At 36.5% G+C, this 16,661-nt stretch overlaps 1 protein-coding gene across 1 annotated transcript in view; it reads right to left on the reverse strand.

Annotated features, from left to right (window-relative positions):
* The window catches only part of LOC140157331 (uncharacterized), a 66,322-nt gene extending 55,194 nt beyond the window's left edge, over window positions 1-11,128 (reverse strand). The window contains exon 1 of the mRNA XM_072180484.1: window positions 9,237-11,128. Within this exon, the coding sequence (XP_072036585.1) occupies window positions 9,237-10,595 (1,359 nt within the window). The 5' untranslated portion in view covers window positions 10,596-11,128. The remainder of the gene's footprint in view (window positions 1-9,236) is intronic.
* Window positions 11,129-16,661: the final 5,533 nt, after the last annotated feature.

Below are 16,661 nucleotides of genomic sequence, written 5' to 3' on the forward strand. Positions count from 1 at the left end.
GACCATATCTAAAAATGCACTAAAACTACGTGAAATACATTCAGAGCAATAAAATTATTTTGAAACCTCTGAAATAAGATTAACAATTAAATTTTAAAGTTCTAATGAAGTTTATGCAAAGAAAGAGCTTACGAATTGTGCATCTAAAAGACCTTCTACATTTTAAAGTCAGATATAAATCAGCACATTAAAATTCATTGTACAGTGTCAGTTATCATGGTTATTATAATCTTTCAGGCGGCTATTGCAGATTTGCAGATCCCTAGATACATTCATCCTTTTGAAGCGACAAGTGTTTACAGCTTTTTTACATCTAGCCATCAAAGCACCTTAAACTGTTTGCCTACTTCCCTTGCCTGGCTCCCAGTGAGGGATCCAATCTGACTCAGGTGGCTCTCAATTCGCCTTCAATTAGCAGGTTGCGCTCATCACCTATGTATGTCTGCAATCATAGTATGAATACAATACCGCTCTTTTTAAAGATACTAATCTTACAGGTGCGAGTCATCATAATGATATGAATGTTGTATAGATTACGATACAGGTCGTTATCCGGTGCCAGGGCAAGTGAGCAATATTTCAGATATGTTCACAAGATTGCTGTTCAGATGAGAATGTAATATTTGAATTATATTAGAAGCTCTATATAATCACCTGTGTTTTGTTGACAATACTCTTAGTGAATTAAAGCAAACTGGTGGACCACTATTAGCTTCACATTAAGGTTGGTCTTAACCCTGGAATTATGGAAACTTTTGGGCCTCATAACTGCTAAATTTTTGGACTAAAGTATGAGTATGCATATTTAGAATGGCAAAGACCTGTGAGGTCAAAATTCGGCAAAAATGCTCAGTTTTTGGAAAAACTACAAAAAAACCAAACATTTTTTTTACCTAGTTTCTTTTCGGTCTACGAAACAAATTTTGTTTTAACTTTTTTAAACTACACATAAATATCTAAAACCCAAATTTTACTTTTGACCAACTTAGAGAAGTGTTAACCAAAACAGGTGAAAAATTGGCACGTATATATTTACTCTTGCAACGCTTTTTATTAACATTATATACATGTATACGAAACGATAATTTCAAGCAAAAGGCCAGCCATTTAAATATTCTGAACCAAAAACAAAGTCAGAAAACTTAAATATTCCGAGCAGCGAAGTGACGGTAAATATCCGCGGATTTACTTGACAGCTCTAAAGTATTATTTATTAGTTTTGAATACCTGTTTGGGTCAGTAAATAATAACATAGCCCTGAGGTCTTTATGCGCAGTGTTTGCACAAAATCCTCATCTTCACTCCAAGCTGTCAAGACATGTTGTCAGAACTAATAATTAACCATTAAATTGTCAATACACCTGTCACTTGTAAAAAAAAGGAAATAATGCAAATTAATTAACAGTGATTTTGAATCCGATTTATGTGTGTATTATCAGAAATGTGTATCCCGTGTCTCTCGTTAAGGGCTGGGGTAAGGGCAAACTTAAAGTACAGGTAACAGGAGAGGGAAGGCGACGAGGAATCCCAAATCACAGCGCCGGGTAATGACCGGGCCACCGAGTGCGAATGTCAATGTGCATTTATTTTGGAAGGTTCATGTTTGTTTTAAATTTTGGGCATTTGTCCTAAATTTTATATTTTGGTGATACTTCAAGAAAGTCACATGCCAAAAAATCTTTGAGCACATACTTTGTTATTGTTAATACGACTAATATACCTACCTTTCAATTCGTTTGGAAAATAGAGAAAATAATTGAATGTCCCAAGCTAACTTTAAACACGGCGTCTCGGCCTAATCAGTAAATAGCTCGATCTAACTGAGAATGAAAGGTTGATGTCATTACTGTTTGTGACAATTGAGACAAATCTTTCGTCTTAATAATTTTTATTGCTCGTTATACAAATGGAATGTGTTTACTCAAAATTAGTATAAATATTCAAGGGCTTAGAGCCAGTCTGTCTCAGTTAGAACTGCCATGCTATGTTACTAATTTCGCCAAAAAATGGACAGCCAATTCTGGCTCTTAAGCTCTTGATAATTATTTACTGTTTGATATATCAAACCAACTCTTTAACCCTGATGTAAGTTACCTTCAACCACAAGTTCACTTGCACCAAGCTTAATTTATACATTTTATCTGTGGTGCTTGATATATTGGTCTCTTATTTCCATGGTCATACATACTGAAACTATTTAGACAAGATAATAAAGAAAACATACCCATTGAGATGCATGAAAGATACTTTTTGTCATTGAAATTTGTGTCAATACCATATTTTTTTTATATAGCATGTAAGCTGTTATACTTGAAGAATGTGATCTATTAAATGTTGCAAAATGTGAGTTATTACATTATTATGGTCTACTATGTTTTATATTAACGAGTGGATATTCATACGCAGTGGTAGATAAAATCATTATCTAAATCATTGAAAAAAATATTGACCAATAACACTTTGAATTTTTGCAAAAGTATATACATTCTACAAAACAAATACTTTGAAAACTTGCTTGATTTATTGTTGTTAATGAGTCATGTACGTTTTACGTGTTGTTGTTTCAGCCCTCTTTACAACATAAATCAAGAACCACAGGACCTACATGTACAAAAACTATGTGATATTTGAATTCTTCTACACACTCGGTATGAAATGATCAATGAATTTTTTGCCAAAGCTCACTGCTATACGAAAGAACTAACAAATCGCAACAGTTTATCGCTCACCTGTAACGTTTTTGCTTGGTCGACTAGCATCTTCATCAGATGGTGTCAAAAAGTACTACCCCGATTGTAGATAATATTATCACAGTCTCACCATCTGCTGAAGACGCCGCTTGTCGATATAGCAAAAACATTCCACGTGCATTGAGATACTTAGACTAAGTTAATTGTTGCTTATTGTTACTATTTCCTGTCAGAATTCCAATCTTCCCTTTCCAATGTTCACACTTCATAAAACATTTTCAACCTGACGTAGATTGACAATGATTTCCATTTACATTGAGACTTCCCCTTTAACATTTACGCATGAGTTTTTATATTACTGTCAAACATGAAACTAATAATGATCAAGAAACTATGAACAAAAGGGTAAGACCTTTATTTACTAGATTTATATCAAGCAAAGTATTAAATCTAAGGAAATAAGTTGAATATAATTGAATAGATTACAACAATGGACGATTTAAAGAGCAATTTTGAGACAACATCAAATATTCATCAAAAAATCACTGATATAAGCATAGGGAGGTTTTTGGTGGGATGCTCATGCTACCAGAGCATACGACAAAAACTGTTTGGTTGCAAACCCCCATATATCAGTGTTTTGTTTTGTTTTTGGGTGATTTTTTATGCTGTCTCAAAATTGCTCAAGTGGATGTAAGGGGTTTTGAAACCAAGCTCTTCATATAGACGAATCCAAATACACGCATTCCTACACCTGACTAACAGCCTTTAGTTGGGTCCCCGTCGGCCACAATGCATCCAAAATGTGAAATGATTCGGCCTTGGCGGAAATTTTAAACTGCATTCCATCACCCGTTTTACACCTTCCGCGAAAACACAGGTAGACACAAGAGAGAAGGTCGAGAAGGGTTAATAGAATAATACAATAGAGATAATTCCGCAGGTAATCCCATCGCATCTATTCATAGATGAACAAATGGATGAACAAAAGGACTATGTATGAATATATGCGACAGGATTACCTCTATTGTATATATTATTCTATTAAACCTCCTCGTCTTTGCATCTTCTCTAGATGTTAGGCGGCTTTTATTTGCACAATCGGGCGCTCAAAACACCAGGTTGGTGCTAGCGGGAAACCAAATATGGCCGACCAAATCCTGACCATGGCTGTCGTTTTTTCAAGAAATATCTGGTAATAACCAACGTCCTACTAGCTGAGCCACTAAACTACGAAACTGGAGTTGTTTAGACAATAATAACCGCGCCCTATCTGTTTTGATGCCGTTGCAGGAATTCGGAAAAAGGGTGTTTTGGGCCGAGGTAATTTTCCAAGGGAGCGCGAGCTCCCGATGAATATACCGAGGCACAAAACAAACCCCGACAAAAACATATGGTGCAGAGTTATTATTGCCATTCATACAGTCACAAGACGTGTACAAAGACATTAACATGGCGTTACTCTCAACTTGATACGACTGAGATACAGTATACAGAGTCATTGCCCCCTTTTTCAGCTAAGATGTTTAAAAATAGGACCGAATTTTACAGGAGCATGGAGCGTAATCAGCCTGACCACGTACTTTTAATCAAGCTTCTGTTCAGCATTTTTATCTCGTTCCATTATGATTACCAAATTGTACACAATTGGCAACTGACGTGAATCGTTCAAGAAATAATAAAAGTAAATAAAGTGTAAAATGTAATTTTAAAATACAGCGCAAGTTTTGTCCGAAAACAACGTATACTTGCATGAAATTCTGCCAAACAACATTATTGTGTTTGTTTTAACTCTTCTTTTTTATCAACATTAATTATTAATGTAGTTCCTAGAACAAATTTAATTTGATTTTCATGTAGAGAAATGCCAAATTATTACAGCTAGTGTGTAATATTTGAGTTTTGATAATGGGTGAATCATAATGAGAAATAAGCAAACATAAGATGTTTATTCAACTTCTGCAGTTATTAATTTGATATCAAAGCAGCCACTATAAACGCTTGCACGAGAAGACTTGAGGTTAACTGCGCAATATATCTTAGATAGGAATTCCGTAGCCAGCCAAAGTGTAGCAGATGATATGCTGTAACAGATGATTAACTACCATAGCAATAACTACCATAGCAATAGGTTTAAACAATTTTTGAATATATTATCGCCTTGCACTACAAGCAGTACAAGTAGGTTGCACTCATCACCTGTGTATGCCTGCAATCATAGATTGAGTAGAATACCGCTCCGAAGATACTAATCTTACAGGTGCGATTGATCTGCAGGATATTCTATAGAATTGCGATCCAAGTCTTTATCCGTGTTCTTTGACATCTACGGTTCAATGCAGTGGTACCGAGGGGTAGTACCAGTACATGCGATATATTCAAAATCTGTTTAAAAACCCGCTGTTATGGTAGTTAATCCTGTTACATCGTCACTTTACTGCGAATTGTTCTCCAGCGTTCAGGAGGAGGATTACAGTCTAGTCTCTAGCTGATGACCTGATGAAACTCCGAAATCGTATACGGAAATCGTATTATTTCCCGTAATCTACGAGTATTTTGGGGTACCTGGGAGTAGTAACATACATGAAGAAGTTACAAAAGTACGAGAAGGCATTACTTGCGTAATATAAGAACACAACTGCGTATAATTAAGGGCACAGCCTGCCAAAGAACCTTTACACAGAGAGCCACAAAATTTGTATAGTGGTTCTTGCTCAATTCAGTATCGAAGTTACGTAATGTTACTATGTCAACGGGATCACGCGCTAGAGTAATGAACCACGATCGAAATGATCACCACATAAAGTATATGGCACTCGAAGGCATACCAAAGTAGCGTGATCCGGTAACCAAGAGAATTACGTAACTACTTCGATGCTGAATTTGGAGGTATAGTTCCGAAACGTTTATGTGAACTTTCATAAATGTGTTCGAAAGTCCTCATATTCCGATCAAAGTGTAAGTGAACAAACCAAGGTTTCGATGACGTTTACGGCCCATCAAAAGATGACTTGATCTGAATCTGAAGTTACTTTTTGATATAGGTATCATATAGGATCATTCAAAAAGTTGTACATCACATCTCTGTTATCGTACGTACCAGGATATTGAAATTAGCCATGATTATGAGAAGAATACATCGAAGGGTTCAACAGACACACACATGTTGGTGTAATTAGTGACTAGACCACGGGTAATTCGCAATTATGTCCTTATTTAAAGCAATGCATCTGGATATGGAAATAAGATGAATAATGCGACCTGAACCAACAAGTGCTCACCCGATCGAAGTTGGCAACCTATGGAAAAGGGTAATTCTGAACATGACTCAGTTTTTCAAAGTGTCACATGACCAGCCCAGCGGGTCAGTTGCCTGATGAAGTCTGATGGTTTCAGACGCAACGTAGCAATTTGCAAAAAATGTAAGTTCCAGTATTTGATTTAATTCAAAACCTTGTGATGACTCAGTTTTGTTGTGCAAAAGACAAGATAAATCAATAAAACTGTAGTATCATTTGATAATGATTAAATTATTTCAACAGAAATAAAGCAATTTAATCATTTTCAGAAAGCATTGATTTCTACGCAAAAAAAAGTTACTTTATGGTTAGGAAATTTAACTACTATTAAAATCTAAAGACTAATTTCGTACGTTTGCTAAACAATCTCATGCGGGGGATTGTCCTGCGCATTTTGACACCTCAATCACTACCCTACGACATACCCGAGAAAAGATATGAATGTTTAAGTAATGTTTAAGGTCGAAAAACAAAAATTGCAAAAAGACCTATTCAAGATTTCAGCATAAAAGAACACAAAAAACAACAAACATGCAGATAACATTTTTTTGTTTATTTGCTGAGCACATTTCAGGCATCATACTGCCGCTTCCAACTTCACTTGAGATTAATCTCTTTTTTTACCAGTCTTTCAGTACTTTATGTGTCCACCGTTGGCTTCCCTTACAGCAGCCACGTGACGCGACGTCTCATTCTCCTAAGAGGCGTCGAATGTTACCTTGCTCAATCCCATTCCACTCGTTGATAACGATGCGACGCAATCCCACCAGAGTTGTATCTGCCTTTATCTTCTTGTTGACTTGACTCTTGAGCTGATCCCAGGGGTTCTCCAGGGGGTTAAGATCAGGGCTTCTGGTGGTCCACTCAAGTATCTCAATTCCTTGTGCTTCCAGGAATGCAGCTGTCCTGGCTGTAATCATGAACTGTTTTGAATCCCTTTTCCAAACCCATCTCTCAAAACGTAAATGTCTTAGTACCCACTCACCTTTGTCTTTGATCATTCATCTGCACAGTAAGCAAAGGTTTATCCAACATGCATCAAGGAAAAATGCTTTAAATTTAAATTGAAAAGGCGGGAATAATGAAACCTCCTTGAATCAGTGAATCAGCTCTAAAACCATTGAATAGGCTTCTTTGCAATTTTTAGTTGTCGATCTCTTGGTACTTTATCTTTTCTCAGGAGTGTCGTAGGGTACTGATTGATGTGTCAAAATGCGCAGGACAATCCCCTATATTATATTCAATTTTATTCAATTATTTAGCAAACTTACAAAATTAGTTGCTAAATTTCCTAACCATAAAGAAACTGTTTTGCGTAGTTTAGATGTGGGCAACCTTTTTAATCAAAATTAGCCTTTCTTTTCAGACCGTTCCCGACGTGCCAAATCTGTATTCACTTTAACCAACACATGTCAATCAAATAACTTGTATTTTGTAGCCAAGAGTATAATCATAGGTAATTTCATTTTCCTGGCACGTAAGATAACAGAGATGTGACAATGGACATGATGGAAATGTAACTAACCCCCATTGAAATGGCCATTATTCAAAAAGGGGCTATTGTATTAAACATCTGTAAAATGCGTTGGAAGTATATTATATTTCTGCGCATTTTGACACCTCGTTTGATACTATATCAAAGAAAACAATAAAACACCGGTCAATTTAATGTATCGAGGTCCCGATTTGAAAGTAGCAGTTACATACAATACAAAAACATTCAGATATCATTACACAGATTTCCTTCCATTATACTGAATACAAAATAAATACAATTTACTGAAACTTTGAAATCTTGGGTTACATTGTCATTGATTTAAATGTACGCTGTGACGTCAATTTTTAGTCAATTGCTACAAATGAGGTGTCAAAATGTGCAAAAAGGAATTCTAATTCCAACGCATTGACAGATTTGTAATACAATTGCCCGTTTTTTTAATAATGGTCATTATTTAAGGGGCGTTAGTTACTTTTTTTGTGATTATTATAACGGTCGTATACCCAAATGACTTTGGCTAATCATATAACCATCATTGCACGCATTTTACTGATAACAAGTTTAACCCACTACCTATTATCCCTGTGTATGAGAGCCCTATTACGCATCGTTGTCACGGGAAAAAATCACAAGGTGATTTGTATTTTTGCTATTGGTAGTTTGGTAAATTCGATTTGTCCGTTCTTATTAATAAAGAAATCTGGTGAAAATTGCATGTTTCTGGGATTGCTTTATTATAGTGTAATATATGATATGCTATTATGTGAATATCAAAGATTTCCTACGTTTGGGAGGGCGCTCTCACATTAGGACGTTACAGCCTGGCGACGTGGGGAATGTGTGTACTTATTTTGGTATCACTGGATGGACGAGGCAATTATAATACTATAGACAAATCCAACGAGACAAGTGATGGTCAGAATTCATTCTGCCATTACTGGGTCCACGGCGCACCATATATTGTGTTGTGACTGCCCAATTAGGTGCATTAAAGTGTCACCATTCTTTTGTCTACGGGCGATGGAATGCCGTTTAAATTCCCCAGCCAAGGCCGTGTCATGGCACATTTCAGGTGGGATTGACCCAGCGGGTACCCAGCTATGGCTGTCATTGAGGTGTAGGAATGCGTGAAATTGAGTTCGTCTAAAGGGCTTTTAATACAGATTGGTTGAAATTCCGCTTTGTAGTCAGAATTTTCCTCGGTAGCACAAGGGTTAACGATATAATGCCATATCCAAAATAATAAAAATATTGAAAAAAAAATCCGCTGATCTTTTTCAACAACAATAGTAAACATTATTTTTTATAATGAGTTTACTTATCGCTGTTGTCCACAAAGATAAAACAATTTATGGAAATAAACAAAATTTGGACTTTTCCTATACCAAGTTATACAAACGCGACTTATCCGATATATCTTGGTGTATGGACAGACGAGAAAAGTCGCTTTTTGTTGATACCTTACATTATTAAAATTAAATGCTCTATCATATGAATTCTAAATATCTTGTTAAATCATACATTGCAGAAGAGACAGAATTTTGACCCATTTGACGTATTTACTGTAATAACCATCTCAACAATGAAGAACCACTTTATAAGCACTTAGGATGAGATTGGTACAGTGTGTTGCAGACACCATTACACAAACAAAATGGTATTTTTCGACTTTATGATGGAAGTCGGGTAATCTTATGGAAATCAAATGCATTTGAAGAAAAGAAAATAATTGAAATCAATCAAACTTACTTGCATTGGAGTAATAACAGCCGAAATTGCAGTAAAACCTACTATATCCGAGAAGAATATTGTGACGCTTTCAAAAGTCTCCGCTGATATTGGCTTCTTATCTCGTAATCGATCTGCAACAGTTGCCGGTAACATTTGGTACAAGAGTTTTTCAGTAATTCGTTTCTCCTTTTTCAACTCATCTGTTTTTTTCTTCAACTGTTGGGTATATTGGTGTATCCAAGATGTCATGTTACAGACGTTGTAGAGAAGAAGTGGGCATGTCAGTACAAGAAGAAGTGTTACTGTGATTTCTAGACTTAAATATCGATGTACTGACTTACGTTGTGCTTCTACTTGTTCCAGAATTTGTTCCCGCCATTTTCTTTGAATTGTTAGGAAACCTTGGAGGTAGTCTTCGATATGGGTATAATTTAATGTACAATTATTGGTATCTGGATATGTTCTTTGATCTACAGATGGTAGTGGTAGACGTTTAAAGTGCTGTCTCGACAATGATGTCAATTGCTTAGACTCGTTAAAAGTCGAATGATGATAGGCAATTTCGGTGGACATTTCTAAACAATTGAAGATTTTAGTCCGCCATTCCACAATCTCCTCTGTAACATACAAATTCGATGTCTCAAAAAAGTATAGAAAAATATAAAAGGCTGCTTCTTTTCCAGCATAGTATTTTCCTTTAAGTAGTAAATCGTAAGCCGCCATCTCTTGATTATATACATTTAGACTGCTCGCCTGTAATTCTTTAGCAAGAGGATAATCAAAAGCGTCGATCATGGAAGTATAAAAATCAAGGTATTCGTAGTAATCATTTGTGGTGGAAGCATTGATAAGAAATTGTCTTTGTTCTTGGAGCACTTTAGTAAAAGAATCAACATCTTTTGAAATCCACTTGAGTGAGTTAAGAGCAATAATGGTAGAATTGTAAGCCATGTGTAAATCTTCACTGATTTTATGATTACAATTTGTGGCCCTACTTTGTAGGTATAACATTGACAAAATAGACTCTAACTGCAAATTATGTATGGCCAATTCCTCTTGTTCTCTTCTAGTTAACACATTCACGCTAGTCTGGGCCATGTAATTCATATCTGTAAAATGCTGAACCACAATAAGTGCTGCAGCTACCAATATGACCACAGAAATAAAGCAGACAACACCGATTCGGAATATCTGAAAGGATTTCCCGCGCTCCGATGTCAAATCGGTACTGCAGTAGCCCAAAATGTTTTCTCTGTTGATAAAGTTGATTTGGTTGTTTTCGGCGGGAACAACAGCAGTGTTTTTCTGAGAGGATATACTTACAATAGAGTTTTGGTGATTCATAGTACCTGTAAGTTTGGTCAAATGTTTCGGCATTCATATTTGAATGCGCATTATATACACATTTATTCAGTTTACATACTATCAACGTAGCATATCGTCATCCTTTAAAGTAAAATTCACCCACGGAGTAACTTCTCAATTTAAAACACACATGCTAAGATTAACATACGCTGATTGTGTTACGTTGGCATTTCGAATCTGCGATTGTTAACCTTTCTATTTTAAAATACAACTGCTCTTTTCAACCGTTTGAGAAACGTGTTCCTAACTCTTATTCTGTGTGTCTCATCATCTTCCTTTTTATACCTCCTAATATTATGTAACAGCACGGCCATCCACGTGAATCCAGTCATTCGAAACCAAAAAACAAAACATAATTGAATTTCTCCATCAAAAATCAAAATTACGTCAATCAAAAGTCGGTTGCGCTGAAGTGACACCTGCCTTTCCTGACTTATAATCAGTTTTTTGGATTTGTATCGATCCTCGATTTGCTTTGTAACCGGTACGCACTCAATCCATACGCTCTAGACGAGACTTATCGCCTGCAAACCATGTCTAATCGTTGTAAGATTTCACCGTGAGTGACACATCAAAAAAGATGAGCATGCGTTGTCTCCTGTATATAGCTGTACACACACATCGTAATATGTGCTGAGGTGAAGTTGTCATATCTTTGATTGGATACTTAAAGCCGGGTAGTAATTTAATATGAAGTGAACGGTTCGTAAGAAAATAATCAGCATTTATACACGGATAACAAAAATGTATAGACGTCGACGATGAGTGAGCAGGTTGAGCAATTAATATATTTCAACTCGATTATCATGATAGCCGGCCCATGATATATGTCAGATATAATCATTATTATGTCTTTCGTATGTATGATAACTATAGAAGATAATAAGCGGCGTTAAGGGGGTACTACACCCCTGTGGTAAATTTGTGACTATTTTTGCATTTTTCTCAAAAAATAATAACTCAATTTATCGAGGGGTGTAGTACCCCCTTAATACACGGATAACAAAAATTTCTAGACGTTGATGATATTGAGCTGTTCAGCAATACTTCAACTCGCTTATAATGATAGCCCATGATATATATATATTTCAGATATAATGGTGATAATGTCTTTCGTATGTATGATAACAACAGTAAAAAAGTAACATATTCACCAAATTGAAATCAGCTAAGACCATTTTTGTACTTTAAGACCATTAAACATTACATGTATAAGTCAAACGTCTGCGTAATACTATAATATTTGAGACATACATATATTTGAGTAGATAATTCTGCAATGCAGCATTCTACAGACTGAGAGTATCACCGGATTCACCGCCAGGCAAACTGCCAAGGATTAGCAGCTGGCTTCCTGAGGACAAACTTTTGTCTACAGAGCTTCATAGTGAGTTTCTTCTTGCTCTATAAATTAAGAAATGGTGGCTCTGAAAAGAGTCATTTAAAGTACGTGTCCATTTTTCTATATACTAAGCGGACTGCTTTTGTCTAATACCGGGGTGGAGAGATCGGTGGCTCTAAAATGAGCCGTTTAGAGCTTACCCTTGTCCACTGAGGGTGGTGAGATCGGTCACTCTGCAAAGAGTCTTAAAAGTAGTTGCCCCTTTCCTACTACATATCGGTGGCTCTGAAAAGAGCCCTTCAACCGTCTATATATTGTAATTATGGTGTCGTGGGAAGCTGTTGGTAAAATGTCTTGCAAGTAGAAATTTCTTCAACTTAGCTTGCGTGTATGCTAAAGACACAAGCTATAATTGAAGACAGAGATAAAAAAAAAAAAAAAAAGACTAAATCGCGTCTGACGTCATTTGTCAATTAAACTCGAGCACGGTTTGTTTCGTGATGATGACTTGCTCCCGGGACTTGCTAAACGCGGCGGTATAACCGGGCGCCTTATTGTTAATTTTGCACCTTCAAACATACAAACCATCTGAAAAGTTAGGTCTTTATAGTAGGAAACTTTCTTTCCCGAAGGCACCATGTCAACAATGCCTACAAAAGTTGCTTTCTGCCTGCCTAGTAAAAGTGCGTATTTTTTTGCCATTTTCTGCTATTCCTTTGCTCCGATCGGCACCAGATAAATCGGCCTTCCTTTTACGCGCTATCAACCAATTAAGGATTTGTATCGAGATGTCTCCAAGCAAGTCGTGTCTAACCAGAAGACACAAGATTTAGACCTATTATATAACTGTCTCCAAACGGGGTTCGTTATTGACATGTCTTACATTATTATGTCTGATTTGGTGTTTAGGTGTTTCTAGCAGACAAAGCTGCACGTACCATCACCATGTATTTGAGCAACTAACACGTGTCGGAGTAGTCGTGGTCGTTCAACTTCACAAAAACAATCAATTTTCAATGTCTAATTAATGAAAAATTACATCATGACGTTTTAAATGGGTCATACTGCAGTTACTGTCTGTTTTCCTATACACAATACACAGTGCTCTCACCATTGACGCGTGACCTCTACAAATGATGTATGTTGGAAGAATGGGCACTTGCCTAGTTAACATCACTGTGTGAAAAATAACCAGCCAATATTTAACTTATTCTCCAAACTTCTAGCAAATATATTTCTCTAACATGACCTAAAATTACAGCTAGGTTAGATGTTCAGAAATAGTCGCACTTTTGTAAAATATGAGTGAGGGCAAGGCATAGCTAGCCTACTCCCCGTGTTAATTGAATGGAGATTTGACCGAAAATATTGGTATCGGACCGCTCACTTCTGAAGGATGCCACAAAAAACGGTACAAGCTACATTTAAACTATTCTCTGGCAATCATCATGATGAGTTTCTTATATAGTATGCCGAAATTGGGTACTGTAGGTGATTGACAAAGGGTCGCACTTTTGTGTTTTAGGAAGGATATGTAAACGACAGATAACACCAAAAATATGAAGAAATTATTTCCAAACCGTGTTCAGTCAACAATCATTATGTTGCTCATTTTCAAGAATGCTGGTTAACAAAAAGCAGGCCATTGTCTCATTTCGTGAACAAAGGTCCACTACCATTGTTTCCTTGCGTTTCCTTTATAATCGGTTACCCAACTGAAGCTGTATTATAGCAGCTCATTGCTATATCGCACATATAAAACAGACACATGTGCACAGCCAGAGAAGATCCGATTTAATCAGTTGAGCTGTTTCAATGAGTGTTATCTTGGTTTAATAGCTTTTAATGGGGTTTAAGTCCTGCAAAGGTCGAGGTGAATTCTACTGTAGACATGACTGCATCATGTACAAAAAAACTACAAAAATGTCATGTTTAAAGCTATTTAAAGCGGTCTGCTGCAGTTTTCAAGTCGCTGTTTTAATCCAAAATCATTATACATAACTAAACATTTACGCAATTTGACATTATAATTGCTTTCCATTAAGTTACGGGTACAACCTTCAACGTTGGTGATATGTTCAATGGTGATATGTCTTTATATAGCAAATAAAGAACAAAACACAGAAATTACAATCTCTGTATCACAATGAGTCATTGATTGTCAATACTTTTGGACTCTGTTACTCTATGCATACAGGGTGTCCCGAAAGTCTCTCTACCACTTTGAACCTTCATATCGTTAACAAGGATTCACCGAGGGGAAATCAAAATGCATATCTGGAAACAGTAAATTCACTGATACAATTATTTGCATACCAAACATGATACATTATCCTTCCTTATTACGTACGACATACAAGACCAATCACCAATACACCTCTAATACAATATACCAATACTCAAGGAGGATAGCCAATACTAGTAAGAAAAAAATGTGTGTTTCTCGTTGAGATTTATGAATTGAATTTTAAACTTCGCTCTTCAACTTCTTTGAAATTCTGACTAAAAACATTTTCTTATTCTGTTATAATAATGGTTGATGATGATGCCAGATTGAAATCATTTCTTCATAGAATTTCCAATTTGCAGATAGCACTTTCAACCGTGGCTCTTGTCATACTGATGATCAAGGTTGACATTTTATCGTTAGAATATGCCTAGATTTTGGAACACTTTTAACATAAAACAGCTGATTGTTTTCATCGGGCTTGCAGTTACAATTAGAGCACAATACTTGTTATAGTCTTGTGACAGAGCAGAGAATTGTATACACAACTTCAGAAGATTGCTTTTATTAGCGTGATTTCTGAATAAAATCAAGATACATTTCTTGTTGTTGCATATCATCTTGATAGTCTATTAATATGATATGAGAACTGTTTAATAATTATTGCAATTGAACTGAAAGGTGGAATTGGTCTGGATACCGGATGTTGAGAGGAGGTAGGATACTTAGTTAGGATCCGGAGACGTGTTGTAAATTTAATGTACGAGCAACTTCACAGTGATTTAAAAATAGGACAACTGTAAAATCTCCTCCCCGTACTAGGACTAATAGTATTCTACTGCATGAATACATTTACCGTAAAACATAACGATCTCTTGCTACACTGTTAGGTCCAAGATAATGAGTATCTTTGGTTACGTGTACACAATAAAATAAGTTTGCCCTGTTAGACTATATTTACCCCTATCCTTGTAGGACTACACAGTTTAAAAAAAGACCCCCCAACAAGATGTGTGGTTAACAATTGAACAACAATTGTATTGATTCACCGGTGACAGGTTATCAGGCAAAACATGACATGCTAGTCAAAAAATATGGCAACCTTATTGGAGGTGAATTTAGTCCGCATGGTGCTTTCAATGTTTTGAAACTTATCATAATTTGACCCCCTTAACGTAAACAAAAAAACAGCCTTAAACCACTTAATTTATAATAAATGATTTTGTGTATAATATACCTATCTGTTTCACCATAGTTACCTAGCTGGGGGTTTTCAACCCCCCGAGCTAGGTACTGTTTTGCTATCCGATCTTTCTTTCTTTCTTCTTCTTTCTGGCAATAAATTTCAAAATGCTTCTACTCCTACATGTTACACCCTACAATTACGTAACTTGCACATATGTATTGGCTATATCCAGTGCCCATAGTGTCTAAACAGAATTGGGGGCAAAGGTCATTAAAGGGGTATTTAACCAAATATCTTTAAAATGCATCTTCTGCCACATATTGTATAGTACAATGATGACATTTGCATATGCATCGGCTATACCACACGCCTATAACTTGCATACAGAATTGGGGGTCAAAGGTCATTAATGGGGTAAAATCTTACAATTGCATTATCTGGACATCTGTAAGGTGTATGGGCTCAAACTCGGTGACAACAAATCTCATGACCAGGGGAACAATTTGCACGGGTCAGGTCAATGGTCATGCAGAGGTCAAATTTTAGAAATGAATTTCCTGGACATCTGTAAGGGGTATGGGGCTCAGACTTGGTGACAACAAACTTAATGATCAGGGGAATATTTTGGAACACTTTGCAGGGGCCAGGTCAAAGGTTATCTGGGGTCAAATCTTCTAATTTCATTTTTGGGATATCTGTAAGGGGTGTGGGGTTCAAACTCTGACAACAAATCTCATGACCAGGGGAACATTTTGCAGGGGTCAGGTCAAAGGTCATGCAGAGGTCAAATCTTAGAAATGTACATCTGTAAGGATACGGGGCTCAAACTTGGTGACAACAAACTTAATGACCAGGGGACATTTTTGGAACATTTTGCAGGGGTCAGGTCAAAGGTCATCTGGGGTCAAATCTTAAAATTGCATTTTCTGGCTGGACATCTGTAAGGAATGTGGGACTCAAACACGGTAACAACAAACCTTATGACCAGGGGAACATTTTGCAGGGGTCAGATACCTCCACAACCCCAACACGCCCCAGCTAGGTTTGTGGTCTATGACCACCATTTGCCACTAGTTTATATATTATGTTTGTAGGTTTGCATGCCAAATTTGGTGTCCAAATATATAATTGTACGTGTTCTCTCTATGCGACGATATATACCTTCATCTTTACTGTCGGTTACTGAATGCTGAATACTAGTAATAAACGTTCAAAATGGTAAATGGACTTCTGGGACACCCTGTATATGATCGGTGAAAACCAACTTGGAGATATCGCGACCTGCTTCATTAATTGTTCCTGATGTCCATTGTTGGCCTATGA

Source organism: Amphiura filiformis, chromosome 7, assembly GCF_039555335.1.
Source record: "Amphiura filiformis chromosome 7, Afil_fr2py, whole genome shotgun sequence".
NCBI classification, from domain to species: domain Eukaryota; kingdom Metazoa; phylum Echinodermata; class Ophiuroidea; order Amphilepidida; family Amphiuridae; genus Amphiura; species Amphiura filiformis.